The following is a 25,882-nucleotide window of genomic DNA, read 5'->3' as shown; positions in this document are numbered from 1 at the left end:
GGTCTAGTGGTTGGCAACCCTGCCCACAGCAGAGGGGTTGAAACTAGATGATCATTATGGTCCTTTTCAACCCAGGTCATTCTGTGATTCTATGATATCAGATTTTGGTGGTTGAAAAACAAAAATACGAAATTAAAGGTTGTTGAATTTAACAAAATTACTTAATAGTGAAAGAGCTGAAGAGTAGGAATTCTTAACATTCTTCTTCATACAGGTAGTTACTGTTAAGCCTGTTCGTGTCTGGTTGGAATGATTATGAGGCGGACCTAGATTTTAGGGCTATCCAGCCTGAGTAAGGGCATTGCCATTAGACACCTCATTAAATTACTGCTTCACATTGTTTCTGTTCATTATTTTGATGCCTGATTTCAATATCACTTTATTTTCTACTTTTAATTTTCATTGTGTCACTTTATTTTCCTCCATTTTTTAATCACCTCATTCTAAAACATTCTTGTTTTCAGAGGAACATCAGTTATGTGATGTAGGAGAGTTTCTGTGCCATGATCACGTGACTTGCGTCTCCCAGCACTGGCTATGTGATGGAGAACCTGATTGCCCTGATGATTCAGATGAGTCTGTAGACACATGTAAGTAAAGAAAGTGCCAATTTTGTCATCTTCTTGAATCCTCCCTTTCAACGTACCGTTCATATTTGTAGTAACTATATAACAGGTACAGGCTCTGCTTTTATTTATTAATTAATAATTTTTTCATATGAGGGGAACACATTACTTTCAGTATCTAGGTGAGAGCTGAAAGAAATGGAAGGTGTTTTGTTCATGTGCCACTTTCTAATGAATGCTGTCACCAGAGCATATGCTCCCCATGCTCTCATTGAGCTGTAGAAGAGCTGTAGAGGGCAGAGGCAAAGTCAGGCATGGGAAAAATGTGTTCTGAAAAGAGGAATGGCTGGATGGAAATGAGTAGTGCTGTGTGTTTTCAATAAAAGGATGAAGAGCATATAGACATCAAAGGGAGGAATGAAAGCAAACGTAAAAACTGTGAGGAGAAAAGAAGCAGCAAAAAGAAAATGAGATAAAGCTTTAATAAAACATGTTAATTATAATAAAATATCTTTTTTTACTATTTTTTTTAATGTGGCTAAGAGCTTCTGAGGACCAGAGCAACAACCTTACAGATTTTATTCTGATCTGCCTTGTAGACTACTGATGAGGTGATATTAAATCTTAATATGTTTCTTGCTTTCTGGGGAAAATGAGGGAATTTCCTGGTTTTATCCACGGAATAATCACTTAATATTAGAGAAGAAACATGTATTTTGCATCAAAGCAATGCTTGCAATCAAGAAGACTAGAAATGTAGTTTACTATTAAAGGGAAAGAAAAAATCAAACAGCAGACAGTGTTTGAAAGCCTGATCTTTAAGATGAGAGACAGAAAGCTGAGATGTCTGGAAAGCATTTCTGGTTGGCAAATATTGTACTGTTGATTGCAACCTTTCTGCTCCACCATTTGTTTCTGCAATTGATAGGAAAATTGCTTCTGGGGCTGAGGTGAGGGTGCTCTGATTAAGTGCTTGTGATTTTGGGATTTTTAAAAACAAAATGTTGCATTTGGAAGACTCAGGTGTGCTTAGGATTTTGTTCCTGCACTGCTGATTGATCACTGTTGTCTCTAAGCTGATATTTCTAAACATGACATTGAAGCATAGCGTATTGACAGTTTAAAATCTTTCAGCTGCTTAATGAAGATTGTGGTAAGAGCATAGAAATTGTCACGAGCACAGGTTGTATTTTGCTTCCAGATGTTTTGCACTCTAGCAGCTTGTTGGATACCTCCTTATTTCCCTCCCAGGAATTTTGCATCTTTATTGTACTGGATCATATGATCTGTGTTCAATAAAGCCACTCAGAATCACAGTGGGTTAAAAACATAACCTCTGAAGCTTATTGATAACTTAAAGGGAAACGGAATGGGAAAACAAGCCCTCTCTCTTCTGACACCAGCCATTAGATCCTTTTGGAAACACCTTTTGCTTTCCAAACACTAACAATTTCTGTAGGGTGCATTGCTTATACTGTCCAAAGTCAAAAGTCGGTGTTAGCATCATTGCTTTTTCTGTACTCTAGCATCATCAGGTAAGTTGCTTCTCACTGGAGATGAATATAGTATTCCTTAATTTTCTTGCCAACCTTCTGCATCACTCTGTAAGGAGTTACAAACCACCTTAAAATACCCTTATGAGACATTTGACAGCTCTGTGGTGTTAATGCCAGGGGCACTGCACCTTCCAGCTTCAGTGCATCATGTGTCTGTTTATAGATGAATGCAGTTTCTATTTCTCAGCTCCTTGATGACTTACGTAAGAGAAATTATTTGGTGTGGCCTGACAGATATTGCTAGTTGTTCCTGTAGCCATAAACAAATGAAGTTTGATTGATTTTCTGCAGATTTGTGCCTAGCAATAGGGTTTTGTGGGTTCTAATAACGTGCAAACATTGATCAAAGCTTTTCCTGCAAGTGGAAGTTCTTTCCCATGAGGATTTCAAGGTGTCTAAAAAGAGAGAAATTCTCATGCTGCAGCTTTTCCCATGGTGAGAATATGAAAAGTCTCATTAGTTTCGTCTCTCAGCCATTTATTTGCAGAAAACTCATAGGAACAAAATGTCTTCGTGGCCTCTCTCCTACTGGCATTTTGACCAAGTTTTGCAATATACCTTGAAATTCATTGGTCCGTACAAACACGTGGTATCATTGCACAAACTATTTTTCCCAAGAATCTGCCTGGAGTCGTGCAATCTAGCCCCCTTTACTACCTTTAAAAAAAATAAATTAAAAAAGAGAGAGATCTAGGACTGGACTAGGAAGGAGAAAAAGGTGACAGTTAATATTGTATTCAGCCTCTGTGTTGGCAGAGGTTGGGGCAGGACTTGATGCTGGCAAAGGTTCCTTGGCTTTGGACAAGGGTAATGGAGCTGTCCTGTCATGCCCTGTGTTTTTCTGAGTCAAAAGACAACATCCATCACCAGTCTATCTCCCTTCTACTTCCCAACTTCCACTAAATCATCTCAGCAATAGCTTTGTAAAAGCAGGGGTGATTCCCTGCAGCATCTACGTGTGTTTTCTGTTTCTCAGCCACTTTAATTCATTCTGCTCTCGATGGAGCTGCTGCCTTTTTTTTTTTTTTTTAATACCAAAGGACCTGGTTCAGTAATTCAGAATAAATAATTTAGAGAACAAATTTCTTGCTTTACTGTTAGTGATATGTTCATAAGAAAATTATTTCTAAAAACAATATTAATAAAATAATTGACCAAGTAATTTCTACCCTTTCTTGAGGTGGTAAGTCTCTAAGATGTTCATAAAGTTTTTTGCAAATAGTCAGGACTCAAAAATCAATTTACTTAACCTAATCGGATGAGGCCTGGTTCTTTAGTAGGCTAAATCAGCATGCTCACTTGAAATCAATAGAGCTCTATCAGGTGCCCCAGAATCTGGCCAGGCATGCTTGACTTTGCAGATAGCTGACAGTTTGGAGGTTGACACAGATGTTTAGAGGACATTCTTAGAGCTCCCCCCGCCCCAGTTTCCATTTATTATTTATTTCTTGCCTATAGGATCATCTGCTAAGCTATGCTGCTGGGACAAATACAAAAGAGTCAAAAATGCTGTAGAAGCAAATGGAGTTTTAAAAAACAAAAGTAGCGACAGCCCTCTCTAAGGTGTTATATCTGAAGTGCGAAAGTTCAATCAAAGCACCAGTTTGAAGCACTGCCCTTTTTGGGATACCAGTGTGTATTTGTTACAGCTGGGGCTCTAACATATTCTTCTCTAAACAAGCTTTGTGGCTGCCCAAGAAATATCTGCACACTGCTTCCTGATGAAAGATTTGATACACTATGGGCAGGTTTGCCCCTCAACCTCCTACTAACCAGACTGAGACTTAAAAGGTGTATTTGGATTCATTTGCATCTGTTTAGTACTCATGGAAGTTTTTGTGTTAACTGCTTCAGGATTCGTCTGCTTTGCACATTGCATTTCTAACCTCAGCTCACAAACTGTTCTTTGTCACAGTGCATCATGCTAAGGAAGCTGAAACAGACGAGGGAACAAAATTACTTATTTTTCCTGTATCTTCTTTCTGGAGCTGTACATACTGATTGTATTTGGGTTTTATGATGATCAGTACAAGGGGTGTTTTATTGTCTCCTGGCCATGAAACTCAGGAAGATGCTGTAGTACTTGCTGGTACTTGTTCTGTGCAGGTTTTGTCAGGCACAAGTATACCCAGAACTCTTCATACCATTCTGTGGCACGTTCCAGACTGCAGTTTCCTACCACACAGGTGCCCATGGGAGCCATCTATTAACCTAAATTTTGCTGGAGTACCAAGAATATCTTATGAGAGAGATACAGTATCAGATTATACTATTATGAAGACATGGAAGTATCTGATACTCAGTTATTCTAGCAGTAATACAATTTCAATGGCAGTTCACCCTGCATCATTAGACAGCAATTTTCTCATATTGTCCCCGACTATAATTTTTCCTGACCCTGTTGCCCTTTTATTTGAACTTTCTTAAATGCTAGCCAAGTGAATATTTGAATGCAGTCCACTTAGATAATTTGTAGTTGACTATTTCTTAACTGAAAGGATTTCAGTTTTTGTTAGCAAATAATCAACTTTGAATGTTCCATACTTCTAAAAGTTTGAGTAGATGTAGCTTTATCATAAGATGTTGAAATCATCTCTGATGATAATCTTTCTCTAGGATTTTGAGGGAATATCATCTATAATCATGGCTAAACTAAAGTTGAAGGAAGATAAGAAAGGCAGCAACCGGTAGTACCTTTTTTGTGTCTCACATCATATGCTAACGTAGTTTTTCTCATTGTCTAGCTGCTAATTAAGTGAGACTAGTTTTACAAGCATAAAAATTGTTAGTATAGTACCTAAATTGTTCTTTTGCCAGCAGAAGATAAGGTAATTGGGTACTGTGTTGCTCCTGCAGTATGAAACAATGAAGATAACATTTCCTGAAGCTCTTAATTCTTTTATGTGTAGAGTCATTGAAGTTCAGTAGAAGTCAGGTTCCCAAACTGCTCTTAAGTAGCTTTGGAAAATCCCAGATCAATAAATAACTTGCATAACGTGCATTCAAGATGAGGTGCCATGAGGCTGTTAAAGATAAATGTCAAAAATACTGAACACAAGGGAAAAATGTGATCTTGTGTTCTTACCCGTTCTAATTTTGCTTTGTGCACAAGGAAATCTGCTATGTAAAATAGCTGCTTGTATCTGTTCTTCAGCAAGACACATAACTGTGTTAGTAGTCACATTAAACTGATTTGTTCAAGGCGATGAATATCTACTACTCATTTTTTCTTCTTTGAGTCAGGATCTCTTGTACCAATAGCATAGAAGTTGAACTTCTATAGCTCTTGTAGGAAATAAACCACAACAAGATGACAAATGTTAGCAGATCTTATGAAAATTTTGCTAGTTTATGTAAAATTAAGTTAAATGCTTGGCATAACAATACAATATTGCCATGCTTTTATGTTAGCTGGTAAAGAGAAGTGCTTCTGACAGAGCAAAACGAGTATTTTATAGCAGGTCGAACTTCCTTGATATGTTTCTGCAGATCTGGAAGAAAACACACTTCCAAGTGAGGATCTCCTCGTGGTTTCCTCTGGCAAAACAACTGCAGCTGGTAACCACAGATGGTCAAGGATGTGCTTGTTACAGCCTGTTCTGCCATACTGCTTTTTGACATGTAGCCACTTGGGCCTGCTGTGGTTGGTCCTGTTCAGATATTTTGTTCTCTACCCCTTCTCCCAAGGTGAACATCTGCTGCCTGGGCTTCAGCTTCTGACCTCTGCTTTCTCCTTTCTTTACCATTTGGGAAAACTTCATCGCTTGGCTTCTACAGGAATGGACGTTTTGCTAGTGAGATAGGATTGCTGATTTTCTGATAGCTAACCGAGTATTAGAGCAAGCAGTCTGGAAAGGATGGATGTCAAATGTGCTTGTACCCTCTGAGGCTTCTGTAAAGGTCATGGAGAAGCACCCCACTGGGAGAAACCCGCATTACAGAGGAGTTCAGGTAGATCCGCTGTGGCATTTGGGACAGCTATCGATTAGGCCTGGTTGTCTCCGAGAGGTTTTGTGCTTTGGAAACATTCCTCCATTTCTCACCACTAGTTCTGTTCCTTTTCCCTTTGTGCTGCCCTGTCTTTGAGTGTAGATAAGTGATTGCAACGGGCCTGGGAAGATCGTGACATTTTTTCGCATGCCTTCTGTCACAGACAGTATATAAGTGATGGTTTTGAGGCCCTAGAGAACATTCAGAGGCAATTCCTTTCTATACTTTCCCAATGAATGGTAAAACTGCTTCTGAGACATAAGCACATTTTCAAATTACTGGAAGAAGTGCATTATCCTTCTTCAAATACAACCAATTTGTTCATTTTTGTGTGAATGCTTAGTATGGCTCCTACTTTGAAACACCTTCCTAACATTATTAGGGTGGTTGTGGGCAGCTTGGGCCTCTGTGTGGAGGAGCCAAGCAAATGTGCTGGTGTAACATTGAATGCCAGTATAGCTCTGAGCACAAGCTGGTGGGTCCCATCAGAAGGAGATTGTGGCTTTTGGTTGGAGCGTGATTGCCTTCTGCAATCTGAAGTATGGGAAGATTAAAGTTAGGCCTGCTGTAATATATTATTGTTTTTAATAGTAAAGGATGGATCTATGGATATATATGATAACGAGGGGAACTGGAATAGGATAGGAAGATCATATCATGTTCAGAAGAGTAGATAACAAGGTACATTTGTCCAACTGGTATCAGAAACATGAGTTCTTCCTGGTGAACCAGCTGGCCATGCTGCATTCTCTTCAAAGGGTTAGCAACGGGGAGCATTCCTTTTGTAGGGTGCTGTAATTTCTGCTTGTTGAATAAAAAATATTTTTTTCTGAAATGTTTTGAAGGTGATATTCTACAGTCAGGTTCTAACACTATAATTTGGCAGACAATAGAATTAATTGCCTTTGCTTTAAAGGTAGTAATAATTGCAAAGATCTAAAACCATACAGTATTTTTTTTAATTAGTTTATTTTTCTATTCCATGTATTCACTATCAAGAGGCTTAGGTTCAAATAGGTATAAATTCTGTAGCTCACAAGCTGCTTGTTTTTTCTCTGTAATTTCTGGAATAAAATATGCAACAGCAAGTTCAGAATTGGAGGATTTAGAGGTCATTGCATCTCGCAGTGACATGGTCATTAGAAATACACTGCTTTATTATTATTATTTTTTTCTGTAGCTGATTATCTTTTGCATGGCTTTCTGAAAGTGGTTCATGGGGAATTCAGTTATATCACTGCTGGCAAAATGAGTCTCTTTTAAGGTCTGAGGAAACATGTAGGTATAATAAATACAAGGGCAGGATAGAGCCTTTGAAGGATGATTCCCAGTACCTAAAACTCTGAAACAGCTCATTTATGGATTAATTGCTTGCTAAAATTGCACTTCTTACACAGTAGCAGCTCTAATGGGATAAGACTCATAAGACAAGAAAATATCAATCTTATGAAAAACTTATAAAAGTCATACTTTGACCAAGTTTGCATGTTTTTAACCCAAAGCAATTTTGTTTTCCTAAGACGTAGAAAAAATTGGTGGCAAGACATCACAGTTTCTCTTACATGAGGTTGTGCTGGCTGTTAATCCTAACCTAATGATGTTATGTTTCACAGCACTGACCTTCTTCACGCTAGTTGGCTGCATAAAAGATACATGTCTCAGTGGTGATCACAGTTTGGGCATAGGCATTCTTTCAGGGGCAGGCACAGAGATTCTAGTTTTGCAGGAGGGGTGGGTGTGCTTCTTTGACCCCACTGAGGAGATACGCAGTAGCCTTACGTTGAAAGGAACTGCACCAATGAGTATCTAAGTTGTACAGGAGGCAAAAAAACTTTTATCATCACTAAAACATGGGGCTGCAATGAGTTTACTGGCCATTTGACATTAGTGATTGAGGGGGAGAGATGTGAAATTGTAGTGTGGTTGGATTTATTCCAGGGACTTTTGTATTTGACTTTTCCCTTTTATTCCAACTCTGCATTTTTCCACGTATATATATTTTTTATATGTCCCTAGCTCTCGCTGGCACTTTATTAATTTTTTTTCCTACATTTTCTGCTTTGGTGGTTCTGCTGATAAAACTACTAAAACTCTTTGTCATCCTCTACTTCCCTTACTTTTCCTCTGACATCATCCTAAACAGATTCACTTTCCTCCCTCGGGTCTCATCCTTTTCAGTGGTGCTCTAATCCTTATTCCTTCATTTCCTGCCTCGGTTCTTATCTTCCTGAGCATTCTTTTGTCTTTTGCCAACTTGTCTTGCTGTTGCCATCCAGTATTCAGCATCAGGAGAAAAAGTATTTTGGGAAAGGTGAAATGTACCTTAAATGTGATAATTCAGCCAAATATCAAGGTGATTGCGATAGCCTTGATTGTTAGGATGTCATTCCATCCTCCAGCAGGAATAGCTCTGGTAAAGTGGAGGTAGAGAAATTACTGTAACGCAGCCTATTGAGTAGGTATTGGAAAAATTTAAAAACATATTTAGGGAAAAAAAAAGTATATAGCATCATCAAAACCCTTTTTGGCTTTGCTGGTGTAAAAAGGTAATTTTTGATAATGCAGGGATGTATAAATTACAGCAATATTACGTATGAAATTTTTTGTTGAAAGGTTTTTATCTGAGGTGATGCTACTTCACTGTGGGCCCCGATGGCACTGAGACTCATTACAAATGTGTATAATTATAATGATACGTCTGGCCTGCAGATCCTGCACCGGGAGAAATGTAGTGTATTAAAATAGCGAGCCGGGTGGTATTCTTTATTTGTCACTTTGGAAATGCTAACGTGTAATAACCATTTTTCTTCTCAAAATTACTGATGAAAACATCTCTCATTAGCAAGCAGATGGCTTTCTGCAAGAAAAGTAAAATTGCTTTTTCTGAAAATAGGGCTGTGATTTAAAATAAGAATTCAGATATGATTTTAGCTCTGTAATGCACAGTAGATTTAGTCAGCAAAGAGGGCACTTTGCTATGGGTGAAGAAATAATGCAAGACAAAAGCTCTGTTCACAAATAATGCATAACTATGAAAAAGAAGTCTATCTCATGGTAGCCAGAAGTCTGAATTCAACTGCACTACATTTGCCTCTTTGAATAAGGCATAACAGGAAATGATGAACAAGATCTCATTCCAAAAGGGTCCTTCAGGATTTAGTTCCTTACATTAACTTTGGATGTACAGATCTAATCCAGAACGTCCTTGTTTTAGCAGCTCGAATGTATGTCCCAGCATTTCTAGGTGAATTGTTACTGATATCAATGAAACATTTTCATGCCTCTGCATTGCTTGATACTTTCATCTCATGTTATTCAAAGAAACATCGATACCTCCAGCTTATCAGGACTCTGCGCTGTGCCCTCGGAACTTAGGATGAATTTCTGTGTAAATCTTGGATGTGCCCAACATGTAACAATTTTGTGTTTGTTCTGTTCACAAGAGCATGTGTTTATGCAATTGGACCCAAGTTCGTGTATATATTTCCTTGTGAGACTGCCAGACTCATATTTACCATTGAACATTTATAAACTCAGGGCACTGATTCTTATGCGAAGTAAGGCTTTTAGTTTATTTTTTTCTACAATCTGCATGCAGCTTGCAGTGTGCTGAAGGGCAGCAGTTTGATCCGTTAGGCTCCCGTAAAGCCACGTCTCATTTCGCTTTGGCTACACTGGAGATGTCTTTGAGGTCAGCCAAGTCAGGTCTGCCATTGCTGCAAAAGTAACTGTCTAATTTCTTTCCTGCTAACAATCCTGTGAATTTGAATTCATCTGATGAATAAGGTCAGCTGAACTGAACTATTTTTGTGTTTACAAAATAATTTAATTTGCCTTGTTCTTATCTTCATTTGCAGCGATTTAGGCCTGGCCTTACACCCCAGTCACTTCTCAATACGTAGTGGATTTCGTGCTTATCCTGACTGTGTGACTTCATAGCAGGAGGGGGAAATTACAAGAAGATCATTAAAGTGTGAAATTAAATTCCTAAAGATAAAATGTCTAAAATACCTAAAACATTACCTTAAAAACAAACAGTGTAATTGATCCTACTTAATTACATGCTTAATAATTTTATACCAATGTAAAGCACATTGATGATGTACTAATCCATTTCATATTCACTGCCACCACAGATTTTTCTCCTTATTTGCTTTGCATCTCATCATTATCGTGCACATAAAACTAGTATTCTTAGAATTTTTATAGTATTATTTCCATATAAAATGAGGAAAAGTCTAATATATGAATACTAAGCAGCTCATTAACATGGTTGTAATATATCTATTCGTGATAAAAGCATCTGAGAAATGCTGATATAAAAGAGTACTTCAGTCCCAGAGTATAACTAAGATTAGAAGAATCATGCCTTGGATAATAAATACTTCAGGGAAAACAGGAAATCTTAAATACAAATAAAATCAAATAAAGTGTTTTGTATGGTTAATCAAACACATTAACAGAAGCATTTATTTTCGTTACATAATTAATATATTACTAGTTCTAGCAGCCAGATTTTTTTTTAATAAAAAGAACCTGAAGAGTATGGGAAAGATTTTAAGTTCAGGAGAAAAAAAAAGTCTGCCCTTTTTTTTTTTTTATCTGGACCTGGAACAAAGATTGTTAATGATTGATTGGCACAGCAAGCAAAACGTGTGGAAGAACCGCCTAATATATCAAGTTAAGAAGCTGATCTTTCAATTGGCTCTATGTGGGCAAGCTGTCTCCAGCTGAAGAAATAGGGTTGGCTTTGAAATAATTTATTTGTTGAACAGTTTGTTCCTTCTTTGCCGATCTCCTTGAAGGTTTGGTCCTTGAGGTTATTGCCATTGGCCTTTTAGCCATGCTTTCTGTGCCCGGGCCACAGGAAGGGGCTGTTGTGAATTACCTGTCCAAAACAGTCCTTAGCATGTAACAGAGAAATTCTGCATTCGCAGCGAATGTCTTTTAAGAGTTGGAGCTCAAATTCAGGACGTAAAGAAAAAATGTGGATAAATGTTTCCTGCTAAGCAAGAGCAAGGGTAACTTTGATTTAAGCTACATGTAAGGAAAAAGATGTATTTATTTACTTGAGCTGATGATAGGTTGAAATGATGTATATAATGTTCCCTGACCTGAATATCTGCTCTCTTTGTTTTTTTGGCTTGCTGCCGTCAGGAACGGTACCCAGAAAGATGAGGGCATGCAGCAGTTCATGCGGACAGCATCGATAATGCAACCAGGGCTTAGTGTTGTGGGAACACAGCTCGTGCTGATGCAATGATCTGCTGCAGCTGCCCATTTGTACGGTCGGGAAAGGCTGAGTAGGATGAGTGCTTGAGAAAGAGCTCTTGGCCTCACAAGGGGAAGCAGTAGAGCTGCAGGATCTGATCAGTTCCCAAGTCTTCCAGCAGCCTATGTAGGTCAGTGCAAACTCTGCAGCCTTTGCATCTCAGCCCAGGCTGAGGAACACCCGCAGTGATTCACCTGTCCTTACCGAGCCTGCCAGCCACTTGGCCACAGAGCATTTTGAGCACTCTTCAGTTCCTTTTCTTGTACTCAATCACTTTTATCTTGTCCTGTCAGCAGCGTAGAATTTTTTTTAAAACAACTTACTTTTCAAAATAATTGTAACACTTCATTCCAATAGGGAGCGATCTAAGCTTGGGAAGGAAGTGAAAACTGCGCTCATCCAGACAGATTGGTTGCTTTTCTTGTGGTAAAACAGAAATCCCTAAATCTTAGTGTGTTTATTCAATTTTTCCATGACTCAGCTGTATTTGTTCTCATTTGTGACTTGCCAGCAGCCCTGCAATTTTGAATGCATAAAAAATACCGTGCGATTCTTCAACAGAGTTCTCTTCCTTGCGCTGATTTTTTTATCATAATAAATAGCTGAGAAACTTCATGTGTAGTCAAGGAGAATATTCCTTTTCCATTTTGGGGAAGTGTGCTAAAATATGTCTAAAATAGCCACTGAGAAGTCAATAGTGTAGAAGAAGCAGTGACAAAGCACCCACGGTTTCCTCAAGCTTTCATTTTTTACTCTGGATTTGAATGTCTTGCATAGCAGCCCCTTCCAGTATGGGCCATATACAGGGTGAACATACATGAACCATCACATAGCACTACATCTCAGCTCTGTAGTACTCACTGGTATTATTCCAGTGTGGTATAGGGTGTACCTGTAAAGGGTGAGAGCTTGCCAGGGTAAATGCTGTTTTACTGCCCAGGCTTATTACTGGGCTCAGTAATAAGCTTATAGCTGAGCTCAGTGTGTCTGTGCTCAGACACAGGCTTGTTATTGGTAGAATTTAATGATATTGGGATAGACAAAATCCCTTGAAAGACTAATATCAAATTTATGCATCGAGTTGACAGTAAGATCTCTTTTTTTAGAAACTGAAATTGCCAGAGTAAAAAGTGTATGTAAAACCCATAACTGTTATCAGCCCAGGAGCATGCTAAGTACCAAAGCTAATTCCTAGCACCATGTGATAGCCTTGGTAAATGTACTATGCTGTGCGCCCACTTTCCTGTCGTTTATTTATAATGACAAATTCATTTTAGTGAGATGCTTTTAACTTTTTAAAATGGCATTAGTAATATTTGGACAGTGATCCGTGCCCTCCCCAACAAACTCATGAGGCAATGATCTTAGGTGGAGGACTCTGTGGATGTGCTGAGCTCATTAAGATGTCTTACCCTAGTAGAAGGCATCAACTATATTAAGCACCGAGCCTTGGCGATAAAAACAAATGCAGCATGGCATGGCAATACGTTACCATCCCCTGGTTTGCTGTAGCATTATGCTTTCAGGGAGACAGACAAAGGCGTTGTAATAACCTGAGCTGGCATCAGCCCAATTAGTGCTGGGGAACTGTAATGGCTTTCACAGGGTTCAGGGCTGGGTCTTCTGCATCGTTTATACTCCCCTGAAGGCGAGCAGGAGCTTTTCTGTTGCAAAAAGGAGTGACTATCGTGTTAATAGATGACTGCGTCTATCTCTAAGCTGTTGTGTTGCTAATAAATTTTATAACAGCACTTGGACATGGCTAAAACATCTTAAACTTACAGTTCTCTGTCCCATATTTAGCCAAAGAAACATGCTTTTCACCTTCAAACGTTTTTAACTTACGCAGGATCTGCTTCCAGTTTAGGTTTCATGAGTCCTTTCATTCCAGAGCTCAAGTACAATGATTCGATGTTTCTGAAGTTGGAGTTGCAAATTGTCTACTGCTCACTGATTTATTATTTTTTTTTAATCTGTTTTTAATCTTTTTAAATTTTTCTCTCCCTCCTCCAGAGGGGCTTTTGCAGGGCTATTTTAGCAAGGATGACGTGTGGTTGATTGCGAAGCGCAGCTAATTCTGGCATCTTGTAAATATCAAAACATGTTTTGCCTTTACAGTGATGCGCTGGGGTCAAAATTGCGTTTCTATTTGAATAGATAAGCATTTCATCTCTGTTAGTATCTACAGCTTAAAAGCTACAGGAAGAAAACGGGAATTTTTAATAGTGATATGTTGATGTTTCAGCCTACGCCTCTCTAAGGAAAACTCCTCTACTATACACCAGTATAAAATGACAGTATAACATTCCAGTGAGTGCCAGCTCATCCTCACTGCTATGTACACGTTGCTGTGTGTGCTTCTATTTTGCCCATGGTGCTGTAAAAGGACTGGGCAGTGCTTTGGGGGAAATGTTATCTTTGTGCTGACTCTTGTTGCAGGCTCGCTCCCTCCTTACATTAAACCTCTTCAGTTTCCAGACTGGAGTCTGATATCCCTTGGACACCTCTGAACAGCAGCCCTTTTTGTGTTGTTGACTCAGTTGGCGCGATTCCCCTAGTATCACTGCATCTTGCTCACTTTGTGTGCATCTGTTTAGATCTCATACTCCCTCGGGGCATACACGGTTGCTAATCTAAGTCCTCAGTTTTAGCTCGCTATTCTCTTATTCTTCCAGTTGATGTGCAGTATAAATATCACTGTTGCTTGAGCACTAATGTACAATTTAAAACCCATAAATACCCCATTTGCTGAAAGCTAATAGTCTATTCATTTTGTGCTGAAATGCTGCCTGTTACTTCTGTGACGAATTTGTTTTCTGAGGAGGTGATTCTGTTATCTTTGCAACGCCGTGCAAACTCTCGCAAAGTAATGTAATTTCAGTTCTTTCATCTCTTTTTTTGGCAAATGTCAGATGCTGCCTCAGCTGTCTGTCATGGGGTTAGCCTGACTGCCTGCCTGCTCTGCTGCCAGGGCGGCCACTCACTGCAGGGTGATGCTCTGGGTGCTGGAAACACAGCAAAACCTGACTTTTGTCATAGTTCAGCAGTCCTTGCATTTCAGAGCTTGCTTTCCCCCCCCCCCCCCCAGTGTGAGTCAACTGGAAATATGTTGCTATTGTAACAGAATTTTCACTCTGTGTTTTAAGAGAATTACGCTGTAATACTGTCTGTTTGAATCACTCCAAGAAGAAAAAAACAAAAGGCAGGGTTACAAATGTTGTCATGTAATTGCTCAGGCTTGAGGAGTCTGAGGAGAGAGGATAATTAGATGTGGTATTATAATGTGACTAGTATAGCTTAATATTACATTTGGATAAAAAAACCAACTACTTCCACAGTCCTAGCAGAGACTTTTAAATACACAGCTTGACTCATGCCAAGGCCGATCTGAGTTCCTGTAATGGTGATAGAATAAAAAAATGTTTTATCCCCATCTTTAACAAAGATTTTCAGCTTCAGTCTGTGAAGTATGTTGTAACATGAACAGGAAAACAAGAAACATAAGTAGCTGTGATAAAATAAACTCTTCTTGGTTTTGAAGTACAAAGTGACATATAAAAAATATAGATATATAGAATGGATTTTTTAAAGTGAAATATATGTTATCTCTAGGATTATCTCTGTTCTCTACTGAGGAAACCTTTTTTTTACCACTCTTTACGTCAGCTTATTTTTGTTTAAGACTAAGGTGAAATAAATTATGCCATCAGCTTCTGTGTTGGTATAAGAAGTGGTATAAATTTATCAGCTTATCAGAACTTGATGAATATCTATTGGAGAAGAGATACATAGAAGAATCTCATATTATAAATAGCTTAGCTCTATAGCCTTCTGTAGAGTTCTGTCATCAATAGATATCTCCAATATCACATAACGTAGCCAAAATACAAAGAATTTTTCTTACCTCCTCTAAAGATGAATGTTAGGGTAAAGACCCACTTGCTCTCGCTTATAATGGTACCAAAATGAAGTACATAGTGAATGTGGTAGGGAGAGGGGAAATAAAAAATAATTTTTAAGAAAAGCTTTGATTGGTGTTTTATCATAGTTCTAGTAGAAAACTGGAAAGGAAGCGTGGTGTGAGACTTGTGCCATTGCTGTATGGAAGTTGTCAACGGTTTACGGGCATTCGGCCCGGTTCTGTGACAAAGGGGACGGGGGATCCATGGGCCCACGCCCCGGGAAAAGGGAAAAGGGGAAAAGGGTAAGGAGATGGCCCTGAGAGCAAAGAACAGCGGCAACAATCTGAGGAGAAACAAACTAATTTACTAAATAAGATATCGGAATGCAAAACAACACACTATAATACAATATAATTACAATTTAAGCTGATAAATCCAATACAGAGAGAGAGAATGTCCTGGTGTCCAGTTGTCTTGCAGACCACTTGCAATCACTTAGTTGTTTGAACAGATTCAGTATTTGAGGATTTAATGAAGGAGAATGTTTCATTGCCCGTACCCGTAACCTCAGTCAGCAGCAGAACTATCAAGAGAGCTCGGAAGTCTATGAACTAAGGCAGGGAAAAGCAGCAGTGAAAATGTGCATTTGGCTGGGGACCATTTCATTTCCTTGCACAGGGACCTTGTGCCAATACTGTCTCTGTAAGGAGTGCTGCTCCTTAAGGCTGTTTTTCTGTTGTTGTTGCTTTGATTATTTTCTCTATAAGTTTAAGAAACAGAAGCAGCAAAATAGTCGGCCAATCTGTTTTTCCTCTAAATGTTCTCATTTCACACTTGAAATTGAAAGGTTCTGGTGATGCCTTATAAAATGGCTTACTTCCATTTTTACATTTTTAAGTTATTTCTGTATATTACTTTTTAACAGTGTTTAAAATGTCATAAACATACAGTACGAGAATAAAATATATTGAATGTCACAAATAGTGTGCAGAAGTAGAGCCCGTGGTGATATTTGGCAGCTCCTGGTCCCATCCATGTTTGTTCATAGGTTAATGTAAACATGTTGGGTTTGCTTTGCTGGATTTCAAATCTATGCGGGCTCTGGATCAGCAATTTGTTAGGGGATGGCTTTGCAACAGCTGCCAGACTTCTGTCATGTTGGTGACAGAATGATATGATAATTAAACTATTGATCACATCAGGAATCCAGTCACAAAGTAGTGAGCTTCATTCACTAATAATCCAGTCAACATATTTTGTGCTCTCTTGTAATTATGAGGTACTTCAAGATTCATGTGACAGTTTGGGGGATCATTAAGGCTGTCAGCTGAGAGCCACTCCTTAATGAGATGATTGGAAGACAGCCGCAGTTTGTAGCAGATGAGAAGTAAATTAGCCTGCCCACTAACCTGTACCTCTCCTTACTCTTCAGTCAAAACTTGCCTCACAAGGTGAGGTGGCCCACAAGACAGGCGCTGCAAAATGCATCGAAAGAGCTGAGAAATACTTTTTGTGGTTGCATAGAGGATGGGGGGCAACTGATGATGGTTAATACAGGTACACATAAATTGCAAATGGTCCAAGAGGCACGTTTTTATGCTTTCCTAAGCTTTTTAGCAAGTTTGCTTTTTTTACAGGGTAGTGAATACAGATGTATGCATTTCTTTCAGTGCTTTTATGCTGCTTTGATTGTTGAAAGAAGCTGCTGCATGTTTGTAGTGGCCTACAGGCAAATGAAGTCAGAGACACGTGCCATAGTGCTTTGCCAAAGGAGAAAATTGCGAGGATGAGTTCTCGTTTTGAAATGTACATAAAATAAGTATGTGGTGGGTTTGATCGTCAGAATGGAAAAAGAAGAGGAGATTGTAAGTGTTATTGGTGTGCCTTTAATCTGCCAACAGGCGTCTTTGTGTGAGGATTTGGAGAGCTTCAGCAAACACTGTTGCGCAGAGCACATTGAATTGGTTTGTTGATAGTTGTATATTTATCTTAATTTCCTCTTATGTATGACAGCAAACAACTTCTTTCCTCAGCATATCTGATTCAGACAGTAGTGTACTTGTGTACTTTCAGAAAGAAAGCAGAAAGATCATAGTTATGACACTGCTCAGTGATCATAAAAGCATCGAGCTTTCTTTAAAGTCTTTTCCAAAGCTTTAGATGTTTTCAATGTTTTGCTGTTTGTTTACCTTTCTAATTGTATTTTTCACACCAAACCTTTTCTAAGTGCCCTTTCCGGCTTTACTGCAGTAGAACGTATCAGAGATGAAGTTAAGATTCAGTCTCCAAATCCCTTTGTCGTGTCCTATAACAAACACATGAGCAGAAGACAGTTGACACTTGGCAATTCTGGGGCACGTTAAGTTAACTAACTCTGTTTCAGAAAGCTTAGTACGCCTTTGCTTCTAGTAACAATTGTCTTCTGCATCGTAACTTTATTTAACAAGCATAAGTTGTCTTTCAAAGTGAAGTTAACTGTGTCTGTCAGGATGTTATTACATACACCTGGTCATTTCAGCTACTTACACTGCATGCCGAATACACTCAATAAGCATTCCATTTAGCATTAATGGGATAATTATTGTATGTGAAATACTGATTTATGATAAAAGACACATTTACTAAGATCTGACATTTGTTCAATTCATTACTCATTTTAGATAGCAATTAAACTTTACAAGGTTATTTTGAATTGATTGCTCCAGAAACATTGTACGATAGTTACTGTAATTCACGTGCAGTGATACATCATCTGCCACCTTAACCAAACATTAATTTTAACCCAACCCTAGACATTCATTTGCTAATTATAGTCGCTCATTGTTTGTATTATGTTGTAGCAGACCATTGTCAATGGGTATAATATGTATTTTGTCTGAGAGTGGTTTTGAACAAGATTCTCTTGAAATCAGGGAAAAACATCCTATGTCTACTGGGGGAAATACATACTATGTCTACTGGATCTCCTAGCTGTATAGCAAACTACACTCAAAAGCTATGAGATAAAGTGAAGAATGTGCCAGAAGTTTTGTTTCTCTGAACTAATGTGTGGACAAATACAGAGCTGGCTGATCTTTTGTGCAAAGTTGTAGAGTATCCAGCTTTCATGTTTCATAATCCCCTGTACTTTTTGGAAGAGTTACCGGTCCACTCTGAAGCTCCTATTAAATAATGTATAAAAGTATAAAGTTGCTGTCTGTCCCATGAAAGGTCAGAGGAAGTTAACAATGAGTTTCATTTTCAGAATGAGGGTGTACTAGACTTCCTTGTGATCATGGCCTTTGAACAATGAAGATTCTCAGCGTTCCCGTAGAGCGGAGTAATGCCGCACTGAGAAAGGGATATTGAGCTCACACAAGGGAGGCAAATGAGCAATTGTGCAGCTTGTATGGGACTACTGAGCTGCCTCTGGAGCTTCTGCCAAGATTTCATGTCAGCAGGCTCCCTGCTGAACATCCCAAAGGCAATGGGCAGCTCCTGGCTCCCCGCTGCCACTGCCTTCCTCGGCATATCCCTGCTCCTCCCAAACTGGTGGCAGCGCTCAGTCCCAACTAGCTGGGACCCAAATAGTAAAATTCTTTGACTTTTTGCTTGTTGCTTGGTATTTCTTCTCTTTAATGTGCTCAGTAGCTGTTGAAATTCCTCTGCTGCATAGCTATCTTTTTTTTTTTCCCCCCCGAAAAATAAAAGGGAAGTATAAAAAGAACAGAATGCTAAAATGGGAGGATACTCCAGAGACTAGAAAAGAGAAAAAAGAGGACATGGCTTTGGGAGAGAGTTGAAAGAAAAAAATCTTCAGTCCAGCATTAAGGTAGAGCTGAGTTCAAAGCAGTGGTATTTCCAAGTCTTTTAAACCTGTTTCTGACCGAAGATGCTGCCTTCTCTGCCAGGGTAATTGCTCTTTATGAGAGAGAAAAAGCACAAGCAGGATATGCAGTGTTTTGTTGAGGCTGTGTAGGAATAAAAAATGTATTTTTGAGGGAAATGGTGTGGATAACCTTTAGTTAGTTGGAAGCTCTAATATCCGAAGGAAGTAACTTTTACATACAAATTGAAGTTTACATACAAATTGACTTGTTAATGGCTGTGGCATGACTTGCAAATTGTTGAAGAATTGTGGAAAGTGGAGACATAATGCCATAATGTACAGTCTTTCTTAAGATTCTCCTTTAGTTTAAATGTGCTTAAAAGAAAAACAAAAATACCTTTTTAGAGAAAAAATTCTTTTGGTAGAGGAAGGTGTTCACATATCGTCTCTAAGTACAGAGAATAAAGGGAAAGCTCAGAGTTTGTAAGAAATGGGTCTATTAGATTATCTTTATGGAACACATGGAAATTACTGCTTTGTGTTAGAAGGGAAGTCAGGGCAGGAAAGTGGTTTTCATCAGAAAACTTCAATTTTGAGATCAATTCTGTTGATCTCCTGTCATTATCACTTGTCCTATAATTTAACAAAAAATGTGGGGATAGATTCTTAAGGCCCGAGCTCTTAACAATTACTGTGGCTGACCCTTCATGTTGCTGTGGCTGTTTCGTAGCCTTTGTTATAAAAATGGGTTGTACTTGATAAAATTGACGAGTAATGCCAAAAGTAATGCCTCCCATTTTATGATATTGCCCCTCACTGTCAGAGGTGGACGTTGATGGGATGGCGTAGACTGAACCTTCCCACCTATATTCCGTGATGTTTTGTTGTTGTGAGATAGATGGCAGAAGAGAGGCAGTTGGGCAGAATGGTGTCTGACATGAACGTGCGTATGTGTATGTTGAAAAATAGTGTTTTGTTGCTGAGAATTTGCTCTATCAAATAGTGTTATTGTGTTTTTTGTATCTGTTGTAGTTTCCATGGAAATAAATAGGAGGCATTGCTTTTAAAGCAACCTATGTAATAGGTTAAAAAAAAAAAACACTAAAAAGATGTATTTAGTTCTATTTACTGTACTTAATAGTTAAGAGTGTGAATACTTGAAAATTGTAAGTATTTGTAGGTTTTTTGATGCCACCATATTCTTAGTGCTCTGAAATACTGCCCTTGGTTTTGTGGACTGTGATATGCTAACATTCTTTTAATAGTAAAAGTTATTTGTCTTCTAAGATCTCCCAGGATTTAAAAAGAAAACAAAGTAATCTTTGGTAGCCAGATGGTTTCTCACAGCTTTGTGTATTAGAATACTGTCTTTTCAAGCCTTTGGAAACTGGAAAAAAAATCTTGTAGACAAGTACTGTAATCTCTTGTTGTGATTTACATAACGCATACATGCATACATTCCTTCCAAACTTCCCATTAAATAGATTCTTGCTCATTATTACACCGCTCCAAGGAATTAAAAAAATTAAATCATATGGAAAAAAAGTACACAAAACGTTTTTAAAAGATGGCCTTTTAATAACTGCTCTTAAAATTGGCAGGCTGGATTTTGTATAACAGGCAGTGACTGAAACATCAGTTCAGAAATTAAAACTTCTTTGAAGTTTTGAAATATGTCATCAGCCTCCTCTTCTGCATTTCTATTCTGCTTCCAGAAAGAAATTAAAATACGCATTTATCACAAGAAGAGCACTGTAAATAACTTTGGTTTTATTTTTCTCAGTGAGGCAAATGGACAACTTAAATCACTTAATTTGATTAAAAAAATAAATCAGCTTTTTATTTTTAATCCCTTTTCTAATATTCCTTGCAGAAAAACACTTAAGGTTATCTGCAATGAAAAAGACAGAACGCTTTGGAAACCAAGATGAAATATCGTGGGGTTTTGTTTTTGTTTTTTTCTGGAAACATACCAGAGTCTACATGGGTTTATCATCACTTCTGTTAACTCCTGGCTGTGATATTTGTTCCAAATGCATTTCTTTTTTAATCTGAAACAAAATATAAAAATAGATCTTGTTCTCATCATCATGCAACAGGCTGCCCAGAGAAACTGCGGGTGCCCCATCCCTGGAAGAGCTCAGGGCCTGGCAGGATGGGGCTTAGGGCAACTGCTCTGGTAGGAAGTGGTTGGAACTGGGTGGGCTTTGAATTGAGATCCTTCCAACCCAAACCATTTTGCCCTTCTATCCTGTCAATATACTTCTCAGAAGACCAAGTATTTACCATTTGTGCTGCTTATGGTTGGAAATAGGTGTCTGCCTTATGCCAGAATATCTATAAGTGAGCTTGCTCTCAGTATCCTGTGTCCACGTGCTAATAAAGGAGTGGGTGTTTCTCGCTTAAATGAATTCAGAGCAGCATTTCCTCCCTTATTTTTGTATTTCCAGCTTTCAGATTTTATCTCGTATGTTTACAGAGTTTTCTAATATGACACGGTGGGGTGAATTTTGGTAGGCATATTTGATTGCTTCAGTACTTTTGTAGTAAACAGGCACACTGAGCAAAAAAAACCCAAACCAAACCAACAATCTGATTTAAAGATAAAAAATAAAGGGCATAGTTTTTTTTTTTTCGCTTGTAAGCTCATTTGCTGAACTGAGTGGAGAGAAAGAAAATGCCTGAAAGCATATCTTTTACAGAAGATTACTCCACAGTGCTGCTTAATTTTGTCTGTTTGTAGGTATCCTGCTGAAATTTCCTGTATTCTTTCTTTGTCTGTGTCTGTTTTCACATAAGGAATTCTATTAGCACAACAGTAATGTTCCCTTGAGGGACTGTATTTTTCCTTCTGCTCTTTAGGCAGAGCTCCCAGGTATCAGTATTCAAAGTACAATGGAAAAAACTCAGGTTGGCAGAAGAAATTCTGCAGTTTCACCAGAGTGCTCATTCATTTTATATTGAAGAAATACAAATACTAATGTTATTGGAAAGAAAGTTATTGCAAAAACTGCTTTCTCTCGAGCTAGTGTCCAAGCTCCGGGAGCAGATTGAAATGTAAAGAGTTTTGCTTGCAGCACTAGGCCAGAGTGAGTTGTAGAATCAAAATAGTTTTGCAGTATTTCATTTTGAAGCTTTATTTTCACATTTCTATCACATTTCTCTTTCTTATGCTATTTTTTTTTTTTTATCTTTCTGGTTGTAAAAGAGAAGCAGTGTGTGTGGGGGGAAAACATTACCTCCAGAGAATAGATTTTTGCATTTTTTCTACCAGGATTTCAGCTTGGAGCTGTTTCTCTGCTTGTGAGAGGACCTGCTTCCCCATGCAGTGTGCTTGCCCATGTACCTAGGACTCACCTTCTGTACTGAGAACAGGTAGCAATTCAAGCTGGCAGTGAAATTCCCTGCCTATTTCATGCTTGGCAGGCTGTGCTTCACAATGCCATCAGTAGCGCAGAGCTCTGACGCATTCCAGGGAGCATGCTGTTGTTGAGCAGGACATTCACATGGCTATTTTCTTGTCTGGGCTGCCAGACACCAAAACAATTAAAGGCTCCATCCACAGAGTGCAGGCAGATGCCTGTCACTTAGGAAGCATAAGTCCAAGCTTTAGATCTGCAACAAGCCGCTCAGCTGCCACTCAGCCTGGCAGCTCTCGCCACACACTTCTGCATTTTGGGGAATCACGTTCTGCTCTACAGGGCGTGCGTGATGGATTGGGTTATGTCGGAAATTCAAGTGGCAGCTGTAGATTAAGTACTTGGTATCTATTGGAGTGGCATTGCGAGTTAGAAGGATGTCCTGGCCGGATGATACCTGCATACGATTCTTGACTCAAAAGCTCTTTTGCCTCTGCCCTGCTGCCTGTTATACGTGTGAGATGCAGTGCTAGCCAGCAGGAGGAGACTGCAGCACCTCGTCCACAGGTGCCTGCAGAGCAGCACGTGGAGTAGGGAGAGATGGGAGATGCTCCCTCAGACCCCTCTGATGAGCTCTGGGACAGCTCTTAAAGACAAGCTCCAGCTGAGCTGTGGTGGTAGGGCACAGTGTGCTGACTGAAAGCAGTAGCATGCTTTCATCTTAGTACCACAAAGTAAAACAAGTATTTCTTATCTGCTTTTTTTTTTTTTTTTGCGTTTTAATTAAAGTCACAGAAAGATGAAAAATACCGGTTCTTATTAATCATAAGCGGCCTTTCACCTGCTTCAGCACCTCGGCTCACTTTCTGCCATTCTTCTTTTCAATTATGACAGACTTTGCATCTTTTAATTTAAACTAATGTCTCCCGCCTTCTCCTTCATCCTGCCCTGTGGGGCAAGGGGGTGGGAATGGCCCAGAGGCAGATTAGGGCTTCAGTTTCCCAGGAATAACTTGGGCAGAGCTGTGCACAGGTTGCAGCAGACCCAGACAGTGTCTCTGCCCAGCTACATTATTTCTCTTTTTTATTAGTTTTTAAGAAGCTTTTCTCACTGTAATTTGAAAACATAAAGAAAAATAGGCTGTAAACTCTAAGCCTAACTGTAGTATTTTCAACCACTGGCTTTCCCCTTCACCTATCTTTTCAATATATTTGGTGTCTTCTTAATTCTTAGTATATCGTTTTGATATAATATCTGTGTTATACAGGTTAATATTTGAATAGGAATTGAACCTACTAAGTGAAATATGTTTCAAAAAAAGGAATCATGCTACTCATCTTAATTTCATAAGGTCTCTGTGGTAAAATATCTTTATTAAAGTTAATAATTACATTATAATTCTTTGTAACTGCATGAGGGTTAATGGAGCAGCAATGTGGTTTGTGGAAGAATTCCTTTCACAGAATTACATTCAAACATCTTTTTTCAAGTAGAATTCAACCATTTTTTTCATCTCTAGAAACCTTGTTTTAGTGGGAATTGTACTAAATCGTTTGGAATTCATCCCCATGCCCCAAAACCACTCCATGAGCATGTTGAACATGCTGCAATGGAGAATTTTTTGTTAATAGAGATTTATCTATGGGACTTGAAAGATGGCTGATGGAGTAAAAGAGCTGGTAAGTGCCAGAGTCTTGGAGGGAGAGGGGAGATGGAGCCATGGAGCCAGAGCAGCAGATGGAGAGGAGCAGGATTCCTTCTGGACAGATGGGAGGGAACACTTGTTAAGACTAAGTGCTCCCACTGTCACTGTGTACAACACAAAATGAACTTCTAACTGAACGCAATGTTAACTTAATTTTCAGGGGGCAGTTCCTAAAGTCTGTGCTCAGTTTGTCTCCCTTTGGAGACTGAAAGTTGGGGGCATCCTTCTGTAGAAGTGCAGTGGCTGACAGTCCTGCAGTGATGGCTCAATGGGCCAAAAGCTGCTCCGCAAATTGTCACCAGCAACGCAATCAGAAATAAAGCAGATTTCCAGAGAGCAGCAACAAACTCATCCTTGCGGTGTGGCTTCATTTCAGTGGCAGCCATGTGGTTGGAAAAAACTGACTCCAACATACAGTCAAATCAACAACTTGGGAAGGGAAGAGCAAGAGATGGACGGTGCAATAATTAGTGTAAGGGTTCTGGTTATAAGACTACAAGTGACTGTTAGTTTCTTTATGAACAGTCTTAAACCAAGTCTTTCAAGAGCACGTTAATGTCTGGGAGATCCAGCCAAAAAGATGTGTCATTTAATAGGTGCTTCTTGTAAAGACTCATCTTACATCTGAACTTTTATCTATGTCAGAATAATGCAACATTTTCTTTTTTATTTATGATAACAATATACATTTCTGAACATTCTGTAGATTCTTCTGAATGCCTTATCCAGGATTGGGCAGTTTGCGAAGCACAGTTCTGTGATTTCTGAAGCAGGCTACCAAGCTTAAAGGCTTACATACTGTAATGCACAACATGCTGTTCATGAATGACTTCTGCTCACTGCTCCAGCTGTAAGAAGGAGCCTTTGCAGCCTCCGTGTGCCCTGGGAGCAGAAGCTCAATGGATGCATTCCGTAGTTGTTGTCACTGAAGTCAATGGCGAAGGGTTCATTGATTTGGGTGGGCCGGGATCAATTAGTCCTCAGTTAGAACATGACCTCCAGACACCTTCTTTAATCAGCACTTCCCTATTACATGAGTGCTGCTTGGCACTACCTTAGCTCCAGTCTAAATAATTTTTGTTTCTATGGATCTGTGTTATGGTTTTAGATTGAAATAAAGGAAATTGAAGTAAATTTCTTCATTTCCTTTATGCCTGCACCAATGCAAATCTTTTACTTAATGCAACCCATTAGTTTTCTCTCTCTCATCTATTATTCACTTTTTTCTTTAATTTGGAAGCCGTAGCTTTGCTTCATTAGTCTTTAAGTTTTTCTATAAACCCTATAGTTAATTCTAAATAAATAAAATCTACACAGGCAAATACCCCAGTGGTTAATCACAGGAAATCTATTTACTATCTTTTAGGAAACAGAACTGCACATTTCCATAAACTCTTTAAATATGCTAGTTAATTGGTATGTGATCTTCCCTAAACGTGCCAGATCAATTCATCCCGACTACCATTCAGTGTTGTAAATTTTGTTTTCTGACTTCTAATCGTTAGTGGTTATTCCCTTGATGATCTTATTAGCCTTGAGTACAAATACTTCATCTATCCTACTGAGTAACTAGAAGTCTGTTGATCTCTTCAAACACACATTCAGGGACATTTTGCCTGCCCCTCCTTGCCCCAGAAAGCTGCTTCTAATGGGACAGGAGACAAAACAGAGGAGGGAGGACCCAGCACAAGAAAATGGTAGGAGGGATTTTATTAATGTTTTCA

The 25,882-nt window shown here is 38.9% G+C and overlaps 1 protein-coding gene across 4 annotated transcripts in view; it reads left to right on the top strand.

Annotated features, from left to right (window-relative positions):
- Nucleotides 1-25,882, top strand: part of LRP1B (LDL receptor related protein 1B) — a 603,435-nt gene that overhangs the window by 152,692 nt on the left and 424,861 nt on the right. For all 4 annotated transcript variants that reach the window (XM_021398823.1, XM_021398822.1, XM_021398824.1 and 1 more), the window contains exon 2: nt 465-590. In XM_021398823.1, coding sequence (XP_021254498.1) covers nt 465-590 — 126 coding nt within the window. The remainder of the gene's footprint in view (nt 1-464; nt 591-25,882) is intronic.

This window comes from Numida meleagris, chromosome 5, assembly GCF_002078875.1.
Source record: "Numida meleagris isolate 19003 breed g44 Domestic line chromosome 5, NumMel1.0, whole genome shotgun sequence".
NCBI classification, from domain to species: Eukaryota; Metazoa; Chordata; class Aves; order Galliformes; family Numididae; genus Numida; species Numida meleagris.
The sequence above is the reverse complement of the archived record's forward strand: the minus strand, read 5'-3'. Positions and strand labels throughout refer to the sequence as shown.